Source organism: Panthera onca, chromosome C1 (genome assembly GCF_046562875.1).
Source record: "Panthera onca isolate mPanOnc1 chromosome C1, mPanOnc1 haplotype 2, whole genome shotgun sequence".
NCBI classification, from domain to species: domain Eukaryota; kingdom Metazoa; phylum Chordata; class Mammalia; order Carnivora; family Felidae; genus Panthera; species Panthera onca.
This window is the reverse complement of record NC_138346.1, coordinates 194084495-194106837: the sequence shown is the minus strand read 5'-3', so window position 1 is coordinate 194106837 and position 22343 is coordinate 194084495. Positions and strand designations below refer to the sequence as shown.

Sequence of the window (22343 nt, the reverse complement as noted above, 5' to 3'; positions counted from 1 at the left end):
TAATTTTTGAGAGAGAGAGAGAGTGTGTGTGTGTGACTGGGGGAGGGTTAGAGAGAGAGACACAGAATCCGAAGCGGTCTCCAGGCTCTGAGCTGTCAGCACAGAGCCTGATGTTCAAACTCATGAACCACAAGATCATGACCTGAACTAAGGTCCGACGCTTAACCAACTGAGCCACTCAGGTGCCCTGCCCTCTTCTTCATTTAAGGTTGACTTCCTGCAATCTGTGTTGAGTAATGTTTCCTTTTCAGAAGATGTAATTTTCTGACTTTCTCACTAAATTTTGGAGATACCCCCATTATAAAGCCCAGGGACCTTTGAGCACTGACTGTATCAGTTATTCAAGTACAATCATAACAGCTAACATTTATCAAGCACTTACTATTATCAGGTGCTGTGGTAAGCCTTATGTATACATTATCTAATAGGATCCTCAAAATTGATTTATGAAATAGATTCTATTATTACCACACTTCCCATATTTTATAGATGAGGAAACTGAGGCACACAGTGACTAAGAAACTGGCCCAAAGCCATGCAATTAGGGAGTGGTAAAACCAGGGTTGAAACATACACAGTTTGGTTTTGCCATAGCCACTATGCTTTACTTTCTTTGTAAGCAATTTGCTAAATTCAAAGAAATCAGCTTTGGGAACATTTTAGGTTATAGTTTTCTAAATAAATCTCCTCAACTTATTCAAAGAAATGACCACTCACCTCCTCGCTTTTCTCTGCTACCAAAGAAAAGGAACACACTATCTATCTTTCTCCGTTAACCCCACTTCTTTCATTTCCTCTGTCTCTTTCCCTTTTGATGTCAAGTATTTCAGAGAAATATAGATACCACAGGATTGTGAAGTACATTGGGAAGAAAAAGCACTGGGCGGGGAGTTAGGAAACCTAAATTCTAGTCACAAATTAAAATCAAAGCTATATGTGCTTGGGCAAGTCATTTGCTCCAAAATTCTGTTTCTCAATTTCTATCCTAAAGCTGGATTTATGATACAGTGATTGCTTAAATGTACCTTGGAATATGCAGGGCTGACTTGTCTATGATTTAATTGGGTGAATTCAGTATGACTATCACCATTGATATTATTTATTATTTATCTCTTACCTTGTTTTTAAATGTCTTACCACACCTAGAGTATATCCCTTCTATGCCAGAAGTGGAACTCAACTCCAAGCAATAATATTTTTAGTATAAATTATGCACTTTTGCTTTAATGAAAAACAATAGTCAATTCCTGGGTTTTAGGACTGACTGGGTTTCTGTTTGGTTTCTATCTAGAGCTAGAGATGATTGGTACAGACATACCTTGGAGATATTAGGGGTTCAGTTGCAGACCACCACAATAAAGTGAATATCACAATAAAGCAAGTCAAGTGAATTTTTTGGTTTCCAGTGCATATGAAAGTCACGTTTACACTATACTGTAGTCTAAGTGTGCAATAGCATTATGTCTAAAACAAGTACATGCTTTAAAGAATACTTTATTGCGGTGTGCCTGGGTGGCTTAGTTGGTTAAGCATCCGACTTCAGCGCAGTCTGTGAGTTGGAGCCCCACGGCAGGCTCTGTGCTGACAGCTCAGAGGCTGGAGCGTACTTCTGATTCTGTGTCTCCCACTCTCTCTGCCCCTCCCCCACTCATGCTCTCTCTCACTCTCAAAAAATGAATAAATGTTAAAACAAAATTTAAAGAATACTTTATTGCTAAGAAGTGCTAGCCATCATCTGAGCTTTCAGTGAGTCATTATCTTTTTGCTGGTGTGGGGTCTTGCCTTGACGTTGATGGCTGCTGAAAGATCAGGGTGATGTTGCTGAAGTTTGGGGTGGCTATGGCAACTTCTTAAAATAAGACAATGATGAAGTTTGCCATATCAATTGACTCTTCACAAATCGTTTCTCTGTAGCATGCAGTGATGTTTGATAGCATTTTACTTATAATAGAACTTCTTTCAAAATTGGAGTCAGTCTCTCAAACCCTGCCACTGCTTTATCAACTAAATTTTTTTAATGTGTGATAGCTCTATATACTTTTATTTTTAATAATTTATTTTTTAATTTACATCCAAGTTAGTTAGCATATAGTGTAACAATGATTTCAGAAGTAGATTCCTTAATGCCCCTTACCCATTTAGCTCATTCCTCCTCCCACAACCCCTCAACTAAATTTATATATTCTAAATCCTTTCTCATAATTTCAACAATCTTCACAGCATCTTCACCAGGAGTAGATTCCATCTCAAGAAATCACTCTCTTTGTTCATCTATTTTTAAAAAGTGTTTATTATTTGAGAGAGAGAGAGAGAAGACCAGGGGGGTGGGGGGCAGAGAGGGAGAGAGACAGAATCCCAAGAAGGCCTTGCACTGTCAGCACAGAGCTGACATGGGGCTCAAACTCAAACTGCAAGATCATGACCTGAGCCAAAATCAAGAGTTGGATGCTTAACTGACCAAGCCACCTAAGCACCCCTCTTTGTTCATCTATAGAAGCAATTCCTTTCTCATCCATTCAAGTTTTATCATGATATTATAGCAGTTCAGCCACATCTCCACGTCTCATTCTAGTTTTCTTGCTATTTCCACTACATCTGCAGCTACTTCCTTCACTGGAGTCTTAACCTGCTCAGAGTCATCCATGAGGGTTAGAATCAACTTCTTTCAAACTCCTGTTAGTGTTGATTTTTTTGACCACTTCCCATGAATCATGGATGTTTTTCATGACATTGGGAATGGTGAATCCTTTCCAAAGAGTTTTCAATTTACTTTGCCCAGATCTATGAGAGGAATCACTATGACAACTATAGCTTTACAAAATGTTTCTCAAATAGTAAGTCTTGAAAGTCAAAATGACTCCTTGATTTATGGGTTGCAGAATGGATGTTGTGTTAGGAGGCATGAAAGCAACACTAATCCTGTTGTATACGGCTGTCAGAGCTCTTAGGTGACCAGGTGCATTGTCAATGAGCAGTAATCTTTTGGAAGGAGTCTTTTTGTCTGAGTAGTAAATCTCAACAGTGGGCTTAAAATATTCAGTAAACCATGTTGTAAACAGATGTGTCGTCATCCAGGCTTTGTTTCAATTTTAGAGCAGAGGCAGAGTAGATTTAGTGTAATTCTTAAGGACCCTAGGTTTTTCAGGTTGATATATAAACATTGGCTTCAACTTAAAGTCGCCAACTGCATTAGCCATTAACAAGAATCCGTCTGTCCTTTTGAAGTTTTGAAGCCAGGCATTGACTTATTCTCTCTAGCTGTGAAAGTCCTGGATGGCATCTTCTTCCAGTATAAGGCTGTTTCATCTACATAGAAAATCTGTAGCCACCTTCATTCATTATCTTAACTAGATCTTCTGGATAATTTGCTGCAGCTTCTACATCACCACTTGTTGCTTCACCTTGCATATTTATGTTATGGAGATGGCTTCTTTCCTTAAACCTCATGAACCAACCTCTCTCTTCTAGCTTCAAATTTCACTTCTGCAACTTCCTCCCCTCTCTCAGCCTTCACAGAATTGAAGAGAGTTAGGGCTTTGCTCAGGATTAGGCTTTGGCTTAAGGGAATTTTGTGTCTGTTTTGATGGATTGGTTTGCTTGTTTATTTATTTATTTAGAGAGTGAGTGAGCACAAGTTGGGAGGGGCAGAGAGAGAGAGAGAGAGAGAGAATCCCAAGCAGGCTCCACACTGTTAGCACAGATCCCCACATGGCACTCGATCTCATGAACTGTGAGATCACGACCTGAGTCGAAGTTGGACGCCTAACGGACTGAGCCACCCAGGCACCCTCATTTTGATCTATCCAGACCACTAAGAGTTTCTTCGTATAAGCAATAAGGTTGTTTTGCTTTCTTAACACTCGCATGTTCACTGGAGCAGCACTTTTAATTTCCTTCAAAAACTTTTCCATTGCATTCACAACTTGGCTGAGTCTTTGGCACAAGAGGCCTACTTTTGGCCTGTCTTGGCTTTCCACATTGCCTTCCTCACTAACCTTAATCATTTCTAGCTTTCGATTGAAAGTGAGAGACCTGGGACTCTTCCTTTCACTTGAACACTTAGAGGCCATCATAGGGTTATTAACTGGCCTACTTTCAGTATGGTCGTGTTTCAGGGAATAGGGAGGCTCAAAGAGAGGAAGAGAGAAGGGAATGGCCAGTGAGTGGAGCAGTCAGAACACACAACATCTTTGTATTAACTTTGCTATCTCATATGGGTGCAGTTCGTGGCACCTCAAGAACATTACAACAGCAACTCAACAATCACTGATCACAGATCACCATAACAAATACAATAATAATGTAAAAGTTTCAAATGTGAGAATGACCAAAATGTGACACAGAGACATGAACAAGTGCTGCGGCTGGAAAAATAGCGCCAATAGCCTTGCTCACTGCAGGGTTCCCACAAACCTTCAATTTGTAAAAGACTCAGTATATGCAAAGCACAATAAAGTGCAACTAAATGAGCTATGCCTGTACTGTTCAACTCAACATTTATTGAATTCCTACGATGTGCTATAGTCATTGAGTTAGATATTGAGGAGGTAACAGTGAACTGAAGGTCCATTTCTTCTAAGAATTTACAGTCCGATGGCTGAGACAGTAATTTAACACATTGTTTCTACATACTTGTGCTATGTACTCCCTTATACAGAGGGTCTTGGATACACCAAGGATGCATCTTCCAGTCTGGAAGCCTTCCAGAAAGGCTTTCCAAAGGAAGTCACACCTTACCTGAGTTTTGAAGGAGTAGAATTTAGAAGAAGAATGAACCATGAATTTAATCTGTGAGAAGATTTTCAATACTTTAAAAATTAGTATATGGAGATCTGTCAACACACATTTCATTAAAGGGTTTGCTTTGATTTTCCTAAGTGATGTTGAACCAGAATAGCTTCTTGCTTCAAAGTTTTCTCTCCTTTGAATTGCCTTTGTTCTTGGTGAAATGCCTTGGCAATAAGAACCTGTTGTAACTTTCCATTGTAATCACAGCCCACTGTACTCAACACCTATTTGTAGCAGAAAAGATGTTTATTTTTTAGGCCAGTGTCTACTTGACATTATCCTCAAAAAGAAGTAAGTTTTCTTTAGATAAATATTACCCAGTCTGTGTTTCCTCAAATCCTTATCTCCTGAATAGTGATAGGTATTTGATTTTAAAAACAGAGAAAATTTAGGGGAAAAATAAGTTGGGTAAATGATTAACGTTATTTATTATAAAACTCATTAGAGAATTTAATACAATAATGCACATTGAAACTTTGAGAAGGGAGACAATATGCAATTTCTTTAGCTTATGGAATCTTTTCTTTTTGTGGAATATTTTGTGAACCATCAATGGAATAATTTGGGTTGACTGCCCTGTCTAGACCAGAACTTCTCGCCCTCAGCACTATTGATATTTTGGGTGGATACTTCTTTGTTGTAGGGGCTGTCGTGTGCATTGTAGGATGTTTAGCTGTATCCCTACCCTATGTCAATAGCACCCCCTGAGTTGTGACAACCAAAAATGTCTGCAGGCATTTGTCAAATGTTTCCTGGGGGATAATATCTCTCCCACACTGAGAACCACTGGTCTAGACTGTAAGTTCTTTGAAGGCAGACACTCTTTTTCCTAAATCCACAGTGCAGGTTGACATGTAATAAACGAATAAACTAGACATTATGATCAAGCAATGTCACATTGTCCAGATAGAATCTGGACATTAGGTTATAAGCTTTAGGTTATAAAGTCTAACATTATTGGTATTGTTTCACTATCTAAATTAGCAAGTAAATTAATAAATGTAGCTGCTGTTAATCTCCTGCCTGTACAAACTATAATAACGGAGGCTAAGTTTGTGGGGGATTAATAGATGATCGCCAGCCTGAACATGGTGATGATCCCTAGAGTTTAGGGATGGTTTTATTTTAAAATGCATATAATTTGGGGGCACCTGGCTGGCTCAGTCCATAGAGCATGCAACTCTTGACCTCAGGGTTGTAAATTCAATCCCCACATTGGGTGTAGAGATTACAATGTAGAGCTACATTGGGTGTAGCTACAGACCTGATGCTCATAGGAAGTTTTATACAGTAGCCTACATCTGAGAGGAGACCATCATACTGTCTATATAATTTTGACGTCTCCCATAATCAAAATGATAGCAATATGGCAAAATATTTAAAAATCTAGAAAACCTGAGGTTAAAAGATATCACAAACTCTTTTTTTTTTTTTTTAACATTTATTTATTTTTGAGACAGAGAGAGACAGAGCATGAATGGGGGAGGGTCAGAGAGAGGGAGACACAGAATCTGAAACAGGCTCCAGGCTCTGAGCAGTCAGCACAGAGCCCGACGCGGGGCTCGAACTCACGGACTGCGAGATCATGACCTGAACCAAAGTCGGCTGCCTAACCGACTGAGCCACCCAGGCGCCCCTATCACAAACTCTTTATATCAGAGTATGTTCGGTGAATAATAAGATCTCAATAATTATATCTATTGTTATTATCATCATCACGATTGTGAAGGGAGTATTGTCCTTTATGACCAAATAGCACATCAAATGCCTTTCAATCTCTTCAGGACCTCCATCCAGCCTGTTTCAGCCACCTCGTCGTCCTGGCCTTGGAACTGTTGGGAAACCAATTCGACTGTTAGCCAATCATTTTCAGGTTCAGATTCCTAAAATAGATGTGTATCACTATGATGTGGATATTAAACCAGAAAAACGGCCTCGTAGAGTCAACAGGTAAGGACTAGAAAGAGTAGATTTCTATATATTTAAATGTATATCATTTATTTATTATGTATCATATTGTTTTCTAAATTCTTTCATCATGTAGGCTTTGTTTTTTCTCTAAGATGGTAAGTTTCTTGATAGCAGCTTTGTTGTCTCATACTTGGTTATCCTCTACAGATTCTAGCAGTGCTGGATACATTATTGTCCAACAGTAAATACTTACCAAATGAAGGAGAAAGTCACTCTCATTGTCCAATGGTAGCAGAAATTTAAATAATAAAATAAAAATAGGTAAAGCGTTAGTATGTACAGGAAACTAGAACTATCTGAAAATTCTGGGGCTTCTGGCTGGCACAGTTGGTAGAACATGCGACTCTTGATCTCGGGGCTCAAGATCAAGAGTCAAGACCAAGTTCGATCCTGAAATTGGATATAGAGTTTAATTAAAAATAAAATCTTAAAAAATAACTATCCCAAAATTAATTTTATTATTAAGTATTGGTATTGGACATGAGAAAAATTTAAGTGTAAAGACAGAAGAATCATCTTGGAGTATTGAAAAAAGTGAAGTTCAGAGAGAAGTTCTGTTTAATTCTAATGTTACCCAAGTGGGGTCTGGATGAGATGATTTAAGCCTTTTTGGTGTGTATGGCAGGAATTTACCAAATGTGAAGACACAGTCCTGTAGTAGATATCTATACAATGCTAAGAGCACCCTATTTTCTTTTTTCTGTTTTCACGCCATCGTATTCAACAATCCTTAATATTAAGATCCTTGCTTTCTAAGAATGCCTTTGGTGTCAAGTGTAATATTTTATGCTGCTGGATATTTTTCTTATTATAGATCAATAACATGGTTTTCTGGTACAGTTTAATCTCATGCAAGCCCATAATTGTTTGGCTATTATATAACTGAAATCAACTGTAATAGTTACCATTAATGGCTACCGTTAATCCATTCAACGAACATTTTATTAAGTGCTTACTATGTACCAGGTATTGTTCTGTGCTCTGGAAATACAACATGAACAAAACAGGCAAAAATTTCTACCCTTGAGGAGCTTATATTCTAATAGGGGAGAAAACCAAAAATAAATGAATCAGCAAACAAAAATTATTACGTGTTAGTTGGTAATAAGTGCTATGAAGAAAAATTAAACAGGGAAAGAAAATAGAGAATGGGGGTGGGGTGAGCAACTGAGATGTTTTTAATAATTTTTTGGAGGTAGTGTCAGCACGATGTGCTGATGGATTAAACACGGGATATGAGTGAAGAAATGAGTCATGACTGATCCCAGGGTTTTTGTCCTGTGCAAGTGGAAAAAATGGAGTTGCCACTTGTTGGAATGGGGAAAACTATGGGAGAAGTCAACAGGGCTGGCAGATCAGGAGACCTGTTTGGGCATGTTAGGGCTGAGATGTCTATTAGACATCCTAGTGGAGATGTTGAGTAGGAACTCGAATACATGAGGTCGGATTTAGGCTGGTGACAAACATTTGAAGGTCATCAGCATATTGGTGGTAAAGCCATGAGCTGGGTAAGATTATATGGGAAGTGAGCGTGGTTAGAGAAAAAAAGACTGTAAGAGAAAAGACTCTAAGCACCCCAATATTTAAAAATTAGGGAGATGAGGAAGCCAGGAGACTGGCATGGAAAGGCCACTGGGATAGGTGAAAACCAGGACAGAACAAGGAGGCAAGGGAAGAATATGTTTTAAGTTGGAAGACTTTATCATCTAATGTTTAAGGAACACTGAATTTAGCATTGTGGAGCTCACTGGGGACCTTGACAAGAGTAGTTTTGGTGGAGGAGAAGTGGAGAAGGTTTAGGAGAGACAGGGAAAGAACAATTAGAGACAACTTCTTTAAGGGATTTTGACACAAAGGGGAACAGAGAAATGGGATGTTCAAATGGGGAGGAAGTCAGGTCAAGGAAGTTTAATTTCTTTGAAGATGAGAGAAATGATAGCATATCTGTATGCTGAAGGAAATAATCCAGTAAAGAGGACAAATCTGATAATTCAGAAGAGAGGAAGATCCTCGGAGGCCTATCCATGAGCACACCAGAGTAAGTAGGCTTATTGTGTGACAAGCACTGTTGTAAATATTCTGTGTATATTTATTTACTTAATACAACAAACTTTTGTGGTAGATATTGTGATTATCATAATTTTACAAATGAAAAGAAACAGATAGGTTTCTTGTAACTTGCCCAAGGTCATGCAGTTCTGCCACTTATTCACTCTGTGACCAGGGGCAGATCACTTGCCTATGCTGATTTTTTTTTCTTTAAAAAAAAATTTTTAATGTTTATTTATTTTTGAGAGAGACAGAGTGTGATTGGGGGAGGGGCAGAGAGAGAAGGAGACATAGAACCCAAAGCAAGCTCCAGGCTCTGAGCTGTCAGCACAGAGCCTGACACGGGGCTCGAACCCACAAACCGTGAGATCATGACCTGAGCTGAAGTCGGACTCTTTACTGACTGAGCTACCCAGGTGCCCCAAGTATTTTTTTTCTATTTATTATGAAGTAGTATTTTTTTTTTCTGTTTACTATGAAGACAATAATCATTGGCCTACATGTCTCACAAAATTGTTGCATAGATTAAGTGAGAGCAGAGGTGAAAATATCTCTTCACTATAAAACTATTTATGGTTATAATTTAAGAATGTAAGATGAGGGGGGCACCTGGGTGGCTCAGTCAGTTGAGCGTCCGACTTTGGCTCAGGTTATGATCTCGCGGTCTGTGAGTTTGAGCCCCACATCGGGCTCTGTGCTGACAGCTCAGAGCCTGGAGCCTGCTTCAAATTTTGTGTCTCCCTCTCTCTCTGCCCCTTACCCACTCGTGCTCTGTCTTTCTCTCTCTGTCAAAAATAAACATTAAAAAAATTAAAAAGAAAAGAATGTAAAATGAGGAATTACCCTGCTAATATGAAAATGTATTGTTCTTAAGTTAGCTTTTTTTAATTGGTAATATATGATACTGCATTTCTCCATTAATTTTTTTCAGTTGCGTGATTGAATTTATAAATGTGTGTCTTTTCCCACAGATTTTATTTGTGGAATATTAATGCCTTAGCCAGTTGTAATGTGTTTTGGCTTTTAAGATATAGTTCGCACATGTAACATTCACTAGACGTTGGTGAGATATAGAGCTATCATTGACTCTAGCATTCCAAAATCTCACACGCTCATCTGTCCATCTCAAACCATATACTCTAGTTGCCAGGTAACTAAAGCCGGCATACAGAGTGGTCCAGCATATATATATATATATATATATATATATATATATATATATATATATACACACACACACATATGTATATATATACACACACACACATATATATACATACACACACACAAGAACCCTGAAGTAAAGCTAGGCATGCTTGATTGAGGCTTTCATTCTAAAAAGAAAGAAACTACATTGGTAATCTTTATGGAATAAGGATATTTTACATTTCCTTCTCCACACTGCTCAAGAGTACTTTGGCATAAAGCAAGACAGTATGCAGAATAATAAATTACCAGCATTTGGCAAAGGGATTGACTTATTCCTTGGAGTATATGCATCTTAGATTTATTGGTCCTCAGATTTCTGAATTTCTGCCTACTCTTTTCTCTGAAACCATTATACTTGAATAAGGATGTTTAGTTGCTAACAATTACGAATTACGAATATTCATGCCAAACTTAGATGCCAAAGATAGATTATTCTCATAAGGCTATATTTATCATCAGAGAGGATTGTGAAAAATAAGAGTTTGAGAGGCTGCCATAAATTTTATGCTCTCTTTTTATTCCCTGCTTTCTTATCATTTCATAGCTGCCTTTGCTCACTTGTTGCCACCTTTCTTTAGTTGACCATTGCTAACTATTTTTTAATTACTGAAGTCAATTCTAACTTTAACTCTTACTTTTTCCAAGTAGTTTTGAACTCAATTTAGGTGATTAAAGTATAGCGGTAGTTTCCTTACTATTCACCATTTCTCAAAGCTAATTGCCACTCTCTCCATTACTGTTAAGAGAGGTAGTAGACACAATGGTACGGCACTTCAAGATGCAAATATTTGGTGATCGGCAGCCTGGCTATGATGGCAAAAGAAACATGTACACGGCACACCCACTGCCAATTGGACGGGATAGGGTAAGTGTTAATAGTCAGAAATGTATGATAGGCTTAGGTCATTTCCGTAGAACAAGAATGTTTCCCTTTCTAATGGCAACTTATTTCTTTTTTTTTTTTCCTTATTTTTTAAATTTTTATTTGTGTTGAGAGAGAGAGAGAGAGAGAGGAAGGGGCAGAGAGAGAGAGAATCCCAAGCAAGCTTCATGCTGTCAGCGCAGAGCCCTATGTGGCACTTGAACTCATGAACTGTGAGACTGTGACCTGAGCCAAAACCAAGAGTCAGGCGCTTAACCAACTGAGCCACCCCCGTGCCCCATGGCAACTTAATTCTCAGTTGTTTCACATAGTGTTGATAGATTTGTTATTGTGACCATATTCCCTTGTCCCTTAGTCAATCAATAATTGAAGATGAGATAAGCGTTAGAATCTAGGTTGATTATGTCATCTCTACATACATTCCAAGGTTTTCACATTGCTAAAGTACTTGCTACCTGAATCTGAACAATGGAGTCTTTATAAAGTATAGAAAATTATCTGAACCCACTGATGAAAATATTTGTAATACCATAATAACTTTTTCTAAATTTATTTTAATTAGAAAAACAGTATATAAATATCTACTCATTATAAACTTACTTAGACAATCTAGAAATATTGTGATTTCCAGCCTCCTCACCTGCCTATACCCTTCATCCCACTTTCCTTTTTAGAGGAAACTATTCTAATAGTTTGGTATGTATCTTTTCAGATATTTTTATGTGCATTAGCTATTTATGCATATGTTTATGTGTAATCTTGTTTGTTTACATATCATTCTATGATTCACTTTATCACTTAACAATATGTCTGGAAGGGGCACCTGGGTGGCTCAGTCACTTAAGTGTCCAACTCTTGATTTCAGCTCAGGTCATGATCTTACAGTCATGGGATTGAGCTCTTCACTGACATTGTCGAGCCTGCTTGGAATTCTCTTTCCCTCTCTCTCTGCTCCTCCCTGACTCACGCTCTCTCTAAATAAACAAACAAACAAATAAATAAATATTAAAAAAAAAACAGTATCTCTGGGGGATCTTTCCATTTTTTTTACATTTAGAGGTTTTATTATTTTTTTTAATTCAAATTCTTTTTATTGTGGTAAAGAGTACATAATGTAAAAATTACTATTTTATCCATTAAAATGTTTTTTTAATGTTTATTTACTTCTGAGAGAGAGACAGACAGACAGAGCATGAGTGGGAGAGGGGCAGAAAGAGAGGGAGATACAGAATCCAAAGCAGGCTCCAGGCTCTGAGCTGTCATCACAGAGCCTGACACGGGGCTCAAACCCATGAACTATGAGATCATGACCTGAGCCAAAGTCAGACTGTCAACCAACTGAGCCACCCAGGCACCCCTTAACCATTTTTTTTTTTTGAGAGAAAGAGAGAGGGAGTGGAGGAGAGGGGCAGAGGGAGAGAAGAGAGAGAGAGAGAGAGAGAGAGAGAGAGAGAGAGAGAGAATGAATCTTAAGCAGGCTCCACACTCAGCACAGAGCCCAATGTGGAGCTTGATCCCACAAATCTGGATCATGACCTGAGCTAAAATCAACAGTCGGATGCTCAACTGTTTGAGGCACCCAGGTGCCCCTAATTAACCATTTTTAGGTGTACAATGCAATGGCATTTAGCATACTCACATTGTTGTACAATCGTGACCACTATTGATCTCCGCAACTTTTTCATCCTCCTGTACTGGAAGTATGTACCCCTTAAACAGTAAGTTCCCCCTCCTCTTCCTCTAGTTCCTGCTATCCACTGTTCTACTTTCCGTCTCTACAAACTTGACTATTCTAGGTACCTCATATATATGGAATCATACAATCTTTGTCCCTTTGTGTCTGGCTTATTTCACTTAGCGTAATGTTTTCAAAGTTCATCCACGTTGTAGCATTCCCCTTATTTTCAAACTATTATTTGCATAATGGTCAATACTAAATTATTCCCCTATTGATGGAGACTTAGGTTGTTTACAATGTTTTGCAACTACAGAAAGTGTTAAAGTTAAATATCCTTATGCATAGACTATATTGAGTATTCCTGGGATCTTTTTTTCAGCCTTTGTAAATAGGTATATGTAAATGTGATTTTTTTTTTCCTTAGGTTGATATGGAAGTGACACTTCCAGGTGAGGGTAAAGACCAAACCTTTAAAGTGTCTGTTCAATGGGTATCAGTTGTGAGCCTTCAGTTGCTTTTAGAAGCTTTGGCTGGGCACTTGAACGAAGTCCCAGATGACTCAGTACAAGCACTTGATGTTATTACAAGGCACCTTCCCTCCATGAGGTTAGTATCTTCATTTGAGTTCTTTCCCAAAATGTCAGGGTTTTTTTTGGTAGGTTGCATCAGAGCCACTGAAAGGTTTCTGCATAAGTCATAGTTCAAACTTGGTTTCAAGTTTGTTTATAAAGTTGAGAGAGAAATGAAAGACCTTGCACGCTTTTCATTGTGAAACATGCCAACTATTTTTTCAGGTACACTCCAGTGGGTCGTTCTTTTTTCTCACCTCCTGAAGGTTATTACCACCCTCTGGGAGGGGGCAGAGAGGTTTGGTTTGGCTTTCACCAGTCTGTGAGACCCGCTATGTGGAATATGATGCTCAATATTGATGGTATGATGGAATTCTCTTTTGATTCTTTGTTCTTTCGGCTGGTTGTGTGTTTTTTTGTTTTGTTTTTTTGTTTTGTTTTGTTTTGTTTTGATTTTGTTTTGTTTTTTTGTGGTGCTTTCCCTCTCCCTGAAGCTAAGTATCCTTCCTCTCTGTTTGTTAGTATCTGCAACTGCTTTCTACCGGGCTCAGCCTATCATTGAGTTCATGTGTGAGGTTTTAGACATTCAGAACATCAATGAACAGACCAAACCTCTAACAGACTCCCAGCGTGTCAAGTTTACCAAAGAAATCAGAGGTAGGTATTTGCATTGTGGTAGTCTCAGAAAGGCAGCTCGACACTGTGGAAAGAGCACAGTCTTGGAGTCAGACACATCTGGGTTTCTAGCCCAGCCCAACCAGTTCTATCAGTGGGACCTGTGGCTAGATACTTAATCACCATGAGTCTTAATTTATTCATCTCTAAGGTAAAGATAATAATATGTATCTTTATGGTTGATGTGAGAATTAAAGGCAATTAAATGTATAAAGCTTCTTGCCCAGTAGCTGGCACATATCAGACACTCTAAGCCTTACCCACTTAAAAGCTTCCGTTTTAATAAAATAACACAAGTTCATTTATTATCCCCTTGGAATTTCTTTTCTTCTTGTTATTAGCTTTCTTCTCTCACTAGAACACAAGCTTCGTCAGGGCTATCTCTAGATCTGATAATAAGTACCAGAGTAGTTGATGCATAGTAGATATTTATTGAATTAATTAATAGATTTAAGTAGATTGCACATCTTAGGTCATCTGGGTTCTAAGTTTTTCTTCTTAGCTGAGACTTTTTGCCTGTACATGATGAAATTGTTCCCATATCCTTGCAACTTTTGTCCTGTACAATGCCATGCCTTTCCAAAGACAACATTTAAACCTGTTTTCATCACTTTGATTTTAACTAACACCCAATGTCTTAACTTTTTTTTTTTTACTTCAGGTCTTAAAGTTGAGGTGACCCACTGTGGACAGATGAAACGAAAATACCGAGTTTGTAATGTGACTAGACGGCCAGCTAGTCATCAAACGTATGTTAACCACATCTAAAATGATACTGTTACATTTTTTAGTAACAGAGGAAGCTGCTATAATCATTTGAGAAATTGGCATCCCATATTGTAATCTTCAAAATCACTGTAATCCTCTTTTAAGCACCAAAGCTTTAAAAAATGTTTTAAGTATTTTTGATGGAGACATTTAGAAAACGTATCTCTTGGCGTTTGATTCATTTCACCTCTTAAACACAGAGGATGCCAAACACAGATCAACTTTTATGTAACAATGCCGAGTCATGATTAAAAGCATCCTTTATTATACTGTTGTAATTCTCAATGCATGTCCCAAAGGGTTTGTCAAGGCCTATACATCATATAAGGCTGTCATGGGAAGATAATTGCTTTGTGTTTTGTTTGGATTTTTCTCTCTTTGTAGTTAGTGGCTACTTCTTCCAGCTGTCAGTATGTATGGCATGCCTCTTAACAGCTCACTCATTTCCATTTTCCAAACTTATTTTTCTTTTCTTTCTTTTTTTATACGTTTTTTAAGTGTTTATTTATATTTGAGAGAGAGAGAGAGAGAGCGAGCATGAGTGGGGGAGGGGCAGAGAGACGGATACAGACAGAATCTGAAGCAGGCTCCAGGCTCCGAGCTGTCGGCACAGAGCCCAATGTAAGATCATTGGAGGCGCCCCTCCAATCTCATTTTTCTAATCACCCAACTTCTAATCCACTGGGAACTACACATAATCAGAATATATATATGAAAGCATATATATATGCTTTTTTTTAATTTACTATATCTGTAAGTTTTATTCTTGTAATCAAGATCTTTAAATTCATATCTGACATAAATAAATATTGGCTCCTCCAAGTAAAGAGCATGAACTTAAATATATAAACGACATTATTTTGTTTAGTCAGAAGACTTTTGTTTGTTTGTTTATATTCTACTCTGACTTGTTTTTTTAAACAAATTTTTTAATGTTTGTTTATTTCTGAGAGAGAGAGCACACACGAGTAGGGGAGGGGCAGAGAAAGAGAGAGGGGGACAAAAGATCTGAAGTGGGCTTCGCTGACAGCAGACAGCCTGATGTGGAGCTCGCACCCACAAACCATGAGATCACAACCTAAGCTGAAGTGAGACGTTCAACTAAGCCATCCAGGTGCCGCTAGTCTTGACTTTATTTTAGATCCATGGTTCTCAACGCTTAAACTTTAGTGTACATTGGGGCACCTGGGTGGCTCAATTGTTTGGGCATCCGGCTCTTGATTTCAGCTTGGGTCGCAATTTCATGGTCTATAAACTTGAGCCCTGCATCAGGGTCCGTGAGACAGCGTGGAGCCTGCTTGGGGTCCTCTCTTTCTCTGTCCCTCCCCTGCTTGTGCTATCTCTCAAAATAAATTAAAAAATAATAGTAAATAAAAAACCTTTAACTTTAATCTACATCAAAATCACTGGGAGGGCTTTGTTCTAGATAATAGAAGTTTTGGAGTGATCTCTGGATAAATGTGGTATATTAATTCAGTGTGATTTGATTAAATTCTTCAGTAAAAACTCATATGCATCTGATGTGAATTTCTTAAGAGTTATAAAATAATATTTCATGTATCCTTCATATTATACCATTGACTTCATTCTCTAGGGGAAAAAAATGTTACCCAAACTTTATGAAGTCACTATTGAGGAGTGTAGCTTTTTTTAAAGAACTGTATCTTTTTCATTAATTACTTCACATAATCCTATAAGAATAATTATACTTGTAGGCTTGTATGATCTTTGCATACAAATTAAAAGCACATAGTTTTAACGTTTATTTATTTTTGAGACAGAGAGAGACAGAGCATGAACCGGTGAGGGTCAGAGAGAGGGAGACACAGAATATGAAACAGACTCCAGGCTCTGAGCTGTCAGCACAGAGCCCGACACGGGGCTCGAACTCACAGACCGTGAGATCATGACCTGAGCCGAAGTCAGCTGCTTAACCAACTGAGCCACCCAGGCGCCTCAAAAGCACATGGTTTTAAATATCACATAGGTGATCCTCACTGCATTGTTACTTTGTAGGGCTGTGGCAGTTAAGAAAACAGATTAAAGTTATTACCAAATATTTGCACCAAGTATGTGAGATAATTTGCCCCCTAGAAAAGCCAAAGAAAGGGAACCTCTTAAATCGCACTCCCCAGTTTATATTATATATCCTGGCAAAGCCTCATTTTCATGTATTTAGTCTTGTTTCCCCCAGACCCACATGTATCTGTCCTGGTTTGGGGATCTGGAAATTGGCCTCAATAACTATGTTACATTCATGTTACAAATAGTTCTCTTAAACAAATAAAACTTCTGTGTGGGGGGTGCCTGGGTGGCTCAGTCGGTTAAGCATCTGACTCTCTCTCTTTTTTTTTTTAATTTTTTTAAGTTTATTTATTTTTGAGAGAGAGAAACAGCACAAGCAGGAGAGGGGCAGAGAGAGAGGGAGAGAGAGAATCCCAAGCAGGCTCTGCACTGCCAGTACAGAGCCCAACGAGGGGCTCAAATCCACGCACCGTGAGGTCATAACCTCAGCCAAAATCGAGAGTCAGATGCTCAACCGACAGAGTCATCCAGGCGCCCCAGCATCTGACTCTTGATCTCAGGGTCGTGAGTTCAAGCCCACTTTGGGCTCCACGCTGGGTGTGAAAGCTCAAAAAAAAAAAAAAAAAAAAAAAAAAAAAAGAAGATTGACCTTTGTTTTTTAAGTGACTGATCAAGGTAGAAAATGTTTGTAGGCTTTTGTTTGCTTGCTTGTTTAAGAAAAAAAAATCTCGAAGAAATTTCTGAAAAGATATTCTCTCCTGTAGTTTTCCTTTACAGCTAGAAAATGGTCAAGCTATGGAATGTACAGTAGCCCAGTATTTTAAGCAGAAATATAGTCTGCAGCTGAAATATCCCCACCTCCCCTGCCTCCAAGTGGGACAAGAACAAAAACATACATACTTGCCACTTGAGGTAAGCTAAGCTGAATTTTCTTTTGCCAAATCTGCCAATCTCTTGAATCAGTTAAAAAAAAAAAAAAAGAAATCACGTTCTAGGCTAGTGGCAGAATCTAGTATTAGTTTTTAAAATGTTTTGGGCAAATAGCTTCACCAGGTAACAGCATTTTCACGTTTTGAGGAATAGAAGATGTAAGATACAAATTTCTCTTTGCCTCTCGGTAGGTCTGCAATATTGTGGCAGGACAGCGATGTATAAAGAAGCTCACGGACAATCAGACTTCCACAATGATCAAAGCGACAGCAAGATCTGCACCTGATAGACAGGAGGAAATCAGTAGACTGGTCAGTAAGTCATGGTCTTCAAGATAAGCTAGCTTTAAGATGAGAAAAGAAGAAAATATAAAACTCCTGGTGGGACACAGTTACTCTTTGGTTTTTATATACGCAGGCTTTCCTGTTCCTTAGGTGAAGAGTAACAGTATGGTGGGTGGACCGGATCCATACCTTAAAGAATTTGGCATTGTTGTCCACAATGAAATGACAGAGCTCACAGGCCGGGTACTTCCAGCACCAATGCTGCAGTATGGAGGCCGGGTAAGCTTTTTATTTTATTCAGCAAGCTTCTTCCAACAACCAGTCAAAAAGAGAATAACCCAGGGTTTCTCCACTACACCACACTGAATTTACCCATAGTTTTGTTCAGTATTGCTTTTTGTCTTTTGGCTAATACCAAATAGAATTTTGTTTATCCCCTCATCAACATTAAAATGGCCTTAGATTGTAATGTCTTTTCTCTTTTCTTTTGTTTCTTTTTTGTTTTGTTTTTTTTTAAAGAATAAAACGGTAGCCACACCCAACCAGGGTGTCTGGGACATGCGAGGAAAGCAGTTTTATGCTGGCATTGAAATTAAAGTTTGGGCAGTTGCTTGTTTTGCGCCTCAGAAACAATGTAGGGAAGATTTACTAAAGTGAGTATCTTCATATTTTCAGCTTAGTAATATCCCTTCCAGATATGAAAATACCATCTTTACATGAATGTGCTATGTGCACTGGCACCAAATCCCTGACTCCTATAGTGACACCATCTGGCTATAGGAAAAAGACCTTGTATTATAGTAAATGGCAAACTTGGGAATGACAGTAAGAATCTGAGTCAGCTTTCTTACATTTAGAGCAGAAATTTGTGACTCACAAGGCCAAAGCAAACTCTTCTGAGTTCTTAGTGAAGCTTCCTTTGGTATTAATTGTATCTTTCCAGCTAAGATAAAAACTAGTCCATTTTTAATCATTATAATTTACTAGCGAGCTTGTTTTATTGCAGGGTCACTGACTAAGATCATTGGTTCATGTCTTACAGATGCAGCTATCTATAGAAAGGAAGTTAGTAAAAAGGGTGGAAAACTCAAGGCAGGAAAAGGGAACTGGCTGAAAGAAAGGAATCTTACAAATCTTGACAAATGCACAAAAGAAATTCGGAAAGCTTTATACATATATTAAAGTAACTTCACAAATTTAAAATTTAAAACTTCACAATGAATTTTATTTTTTTAAAGTGATGATTTCTTTTGATATTGTTATTGAATCAAATCTATTACAAGTTTGAATGTAATCCTAAATATACTGATTTGTGTTTCCATATTCTCAATTGAACACAAGCTTACCCAACTATTCTCGTGCCAGGCTTACCAAAATACACATTATCTGAAATTTTGACTTTGCTTTTCTTTAGTTCAGAATTATTGACCTGAATGTTTAAAAAAATCTTTGAACAGAAATGCTATTATAGTCCCTGGGGCCCCGTTGAGGTATAATTATTTAAATATTCAAAATGATAATCTGATAGCTTAATATTAATAACACAGATTCTTTGTGCATTATAATTGCAGTGACACAATTGCCAGCCCATTTTTGGCAACCGGTTATGGATTTTTTGTTTATTTGTTTGTCTTTAATTTTGGCTAAGAATGTGCAAAACTGAAAGAAGTGTCTTTGAGGAAAATAAATGCTAGGAATGTACTCTGAAATGAAAGCACTGTACTACTGGTTCTATTTTACCAGGAGTTTCACTGACCAGCTCCGTAAAATCTCTAAGGATGCAGGGATGCCCATCCAGGGCCAGCCATGTTTCTGCAAGTACGCACAGGGTGCGGACAGCGTGGAGCCCATGTTTAAACACCTGAAAATGACATATGTGGGCCTACAGCTCATAGTGGTTATCTTGCCTGGGAAGACACCAGTGTATGGTATGGACCCCTTTAATATTGAATGAGGGATGATTTCAAATAGTTGGTCAGGATAAGCTAGGTTATGCTGCAGTCACAAACAACTCCAAACTCTCAGTGGCTCAGATCATCCAAGGTTTATTTTTTGCTTTTCCTGTGTGTCCACTGAGGTAGACTGTGGCCTTTGTTACATGTCATCATGTTATTTTTCACTCTGAGACCCGGGTTGGCATAGCAGTTGCTATTTGGAATGTTCTTGGCCCCTTGGCAAAGAGAAAAGAGGGCTCTGGAAGGCTCTTAACATCTGCAACTTCTGTTTTTGAGAGAGAGGGAGAGGGAGAGGGAGAGGGAGAGGGGGAGAGAGAGAGAGAGAGAGAGAGAGAGAGAGAGAGAGAGAGAGAATGTGTAGATGTGTAGCCAGGGCAGAAAGAGGGGGAGAGAAAGAATCCCAAGCAGGCTCCTCACTATTGACACAGGACCCGATGTGGGGCTCGATCTCATGAATTATGAGATCATGACCTGAGCCAAAATCAAGTTGGATGCTTAACTGACTGAGCCACCAGGTGCCCCAACATCCACAACTTCTTGACCGCAACCAGCCACTGGCTCTTCCCAACCTTTTTGCGGGAAGCAAGAATGGGGGCCAGGAAGTACAGTGGGAATGAGTGTCGGGCATACAGTACCATTCCACCGTAGTCCTCAAAGCAGGAAGAACTGGAATGTTTGGTAAAAAGCACTTAAGAATATCAGAGTGGGGAGGAGTGGGAGAACCTACCACTGGCAGAAAAGAAGCTGTCTAGTTTGTATCTATTATCACAAGAATGATACAAAAGTTCCTTTGACTGTCATCTGAGTGAGGGATTTGGGAGCTACAGACCGGCTGTTTGAACTTTACAAAATGTCTTCAACTCCCTCTGGAGTTGTCTCTTCTGTTACTTTCTGGTTATCTCTGTGTTTAGAGGGGAAGAGGGGGAGGGTGGGAGAAAAATACTGAAAATTCAAAGAGCTGGCATGTATACTGATAGGGAGGAGCTGGGAGATGGATTCCTTTGCCAGACCAGTCCTGTGGAAAAAGTAACCTCGGGGGACTGCGTTAGTAGTGGCAGGCAGCATCCAAGGGTAAAAGGAGTGGCCTAGCTTTAATGCTCACCGGAGGGAAGAAGAGGGAAATTTCCCTGGGGGTTTAGCAGATGAAACAGCCGCATCTAGCACAGGGTACCGTATACACTAGGCACTCTGTAAATGTTTATGTGTGGATTTTTCCCTCTATTCTTAGTAATTAGGAGAATATTTAAACATTGTTAAATTAATTAATGGATTTATTCTTGTAGCGGAGGTGAAACGTGTTGGAGATACCCTTCTGGGTATGGCCACACAGTGTGTCCAGGTAAAAAATGTGGTGAAGACCTCACCCCAAACCCTTTCCAACCTTTGCCTGAAGATAAATGCAAAGCTCGGAGGAATTAACAATGTGCTTGTACCTCATCAAAGGTAAGATTCTGAACTCTGTTTTTTTCCGCTCTTGCGTTATATAGAAGATCGAATGTAACATAATTCACAGTAAAGCACACAAATCTCAAACATGCATCTCAATTACTTTTTCTTATATATGTATGAATGCACTCATGTAACCACTACTCAGGTGAAGACGTAGAAAATTTCCGGGACCTCGTCAGGCTTCCTTGTGGCCCTTCCCAACAGAGAACCCCCAGAAGTTAACACTCTCACCATAGATTGGTTTTGCCTGTTTTTGAACTTCATGTAAATGGAACCGTACTGCATGTCATGTTTTATGCCCGTCTTCTTTTGCTCATCATTATGTGTCTGGAATTCATTCATGTTACTGTATTAAGTAGTCATTTGTTCTTTTTCATTGTTGTGTATTATTTCATTATGTGAATATACCACAGAATTTTAATCTGTTCTGCCATTGACGGATATTCTTATACATTCATTATACATTTTTTCTATATTTTTGGTAGAATTTAAGTACTCTTTCTCTTGAGTATATATCCAAGAGCAGAATTGTTAAGTTGTTGAGAATACATGTATTTAAAAAAAAAATTTTTTTTAACATTTATTTAGTTTTGAGACAGAGAGAGACAGAGCATGAATGGGGGAGGGTCAGAGAGAGAGAGACCTAGAATCTGAAACAGGCTCCAGGCTCTGAGGTGTCAGCACAGAGCCCAACGTGGGGCTCGAGCTCACAGACCGCAAGATCATGACCTGAGCCGAAGTCGGCCGCTTAACCGACTGAGCCACTCAGGCGCCCCGAGAATACATGTATTTAGCATCGATAGATGCTGTCAAATAATTTTCCAGAGTGGTTGTACCAGTTTACATTTCTGCTGAGAGTTCTGGTTGCTCCATATTCTCACCAACACTTGGTAGTATCAGTCCTTTTAACTGTAGCCATTTTGTTTGGGTGTAATAGTATCTCGTTATGGTTTTAATTTGCATCCCCCTAATGATTAATCATGTTGAGCACAATTTCATGTTTGTTGGCTATTTGGATATCCTCTTTTGTGATGGGTTTGTTCAGTTCTTTGCCCATTTCTTTATTAATCTTTTCATTAATTTGTAGTTTCCCTATCTACTGAGATAATA

The 22343-nt window shown here is 38.7% G+C and overlaps 1 protein-coding gene across 1 annotated transcript in view; it reads left to right on the top strand.

Annotated features, from left to right (window-relative positions):
* Positions 1-22343, top strand: part of LOC132671901 (protein argonaute-4) — a 40883-nt gene that overhangs the window by 2495 nt on the left and 16045 nt on the right. Inside the window, exons 2-13 of the mRNA XM_060623345.3 lie at positions 6573-6738; positions 10762-10882; positions 13003-13184; positions 13373-13509; positions 13670-13804; positions 14484-14571; positions 17380-17527; positions 17737-17856; positions 17980-18108; positions 18349-18482; positions 19573-19757; positions 21068-21227. Of these exons, the coding sequence (XP_060479328.1) occupies positions 6573-6738; positions 10762-10882; positions 13003-13184; positions 13373-13509; positions 13670-13804; positions 14484-14571; positions 17380-17527; positions 17737-17856; positions 17980-18108; positions 18349-18482; positions 19573-19757; positions 21068-21227 (1705 nt within the window). The remainder of the gene's footprint in view (positions 1-6572; positions 6739-10761; positions 10883-13002; positions 13185-13372; positions 13510-13669; positions 13805-14483; positions 14572-17379; positions 17528-17736; positions 17857-17979; positions 18109-18348; positions 18483-19572; positions 19758-21067; positions 21228-22343) is intronic.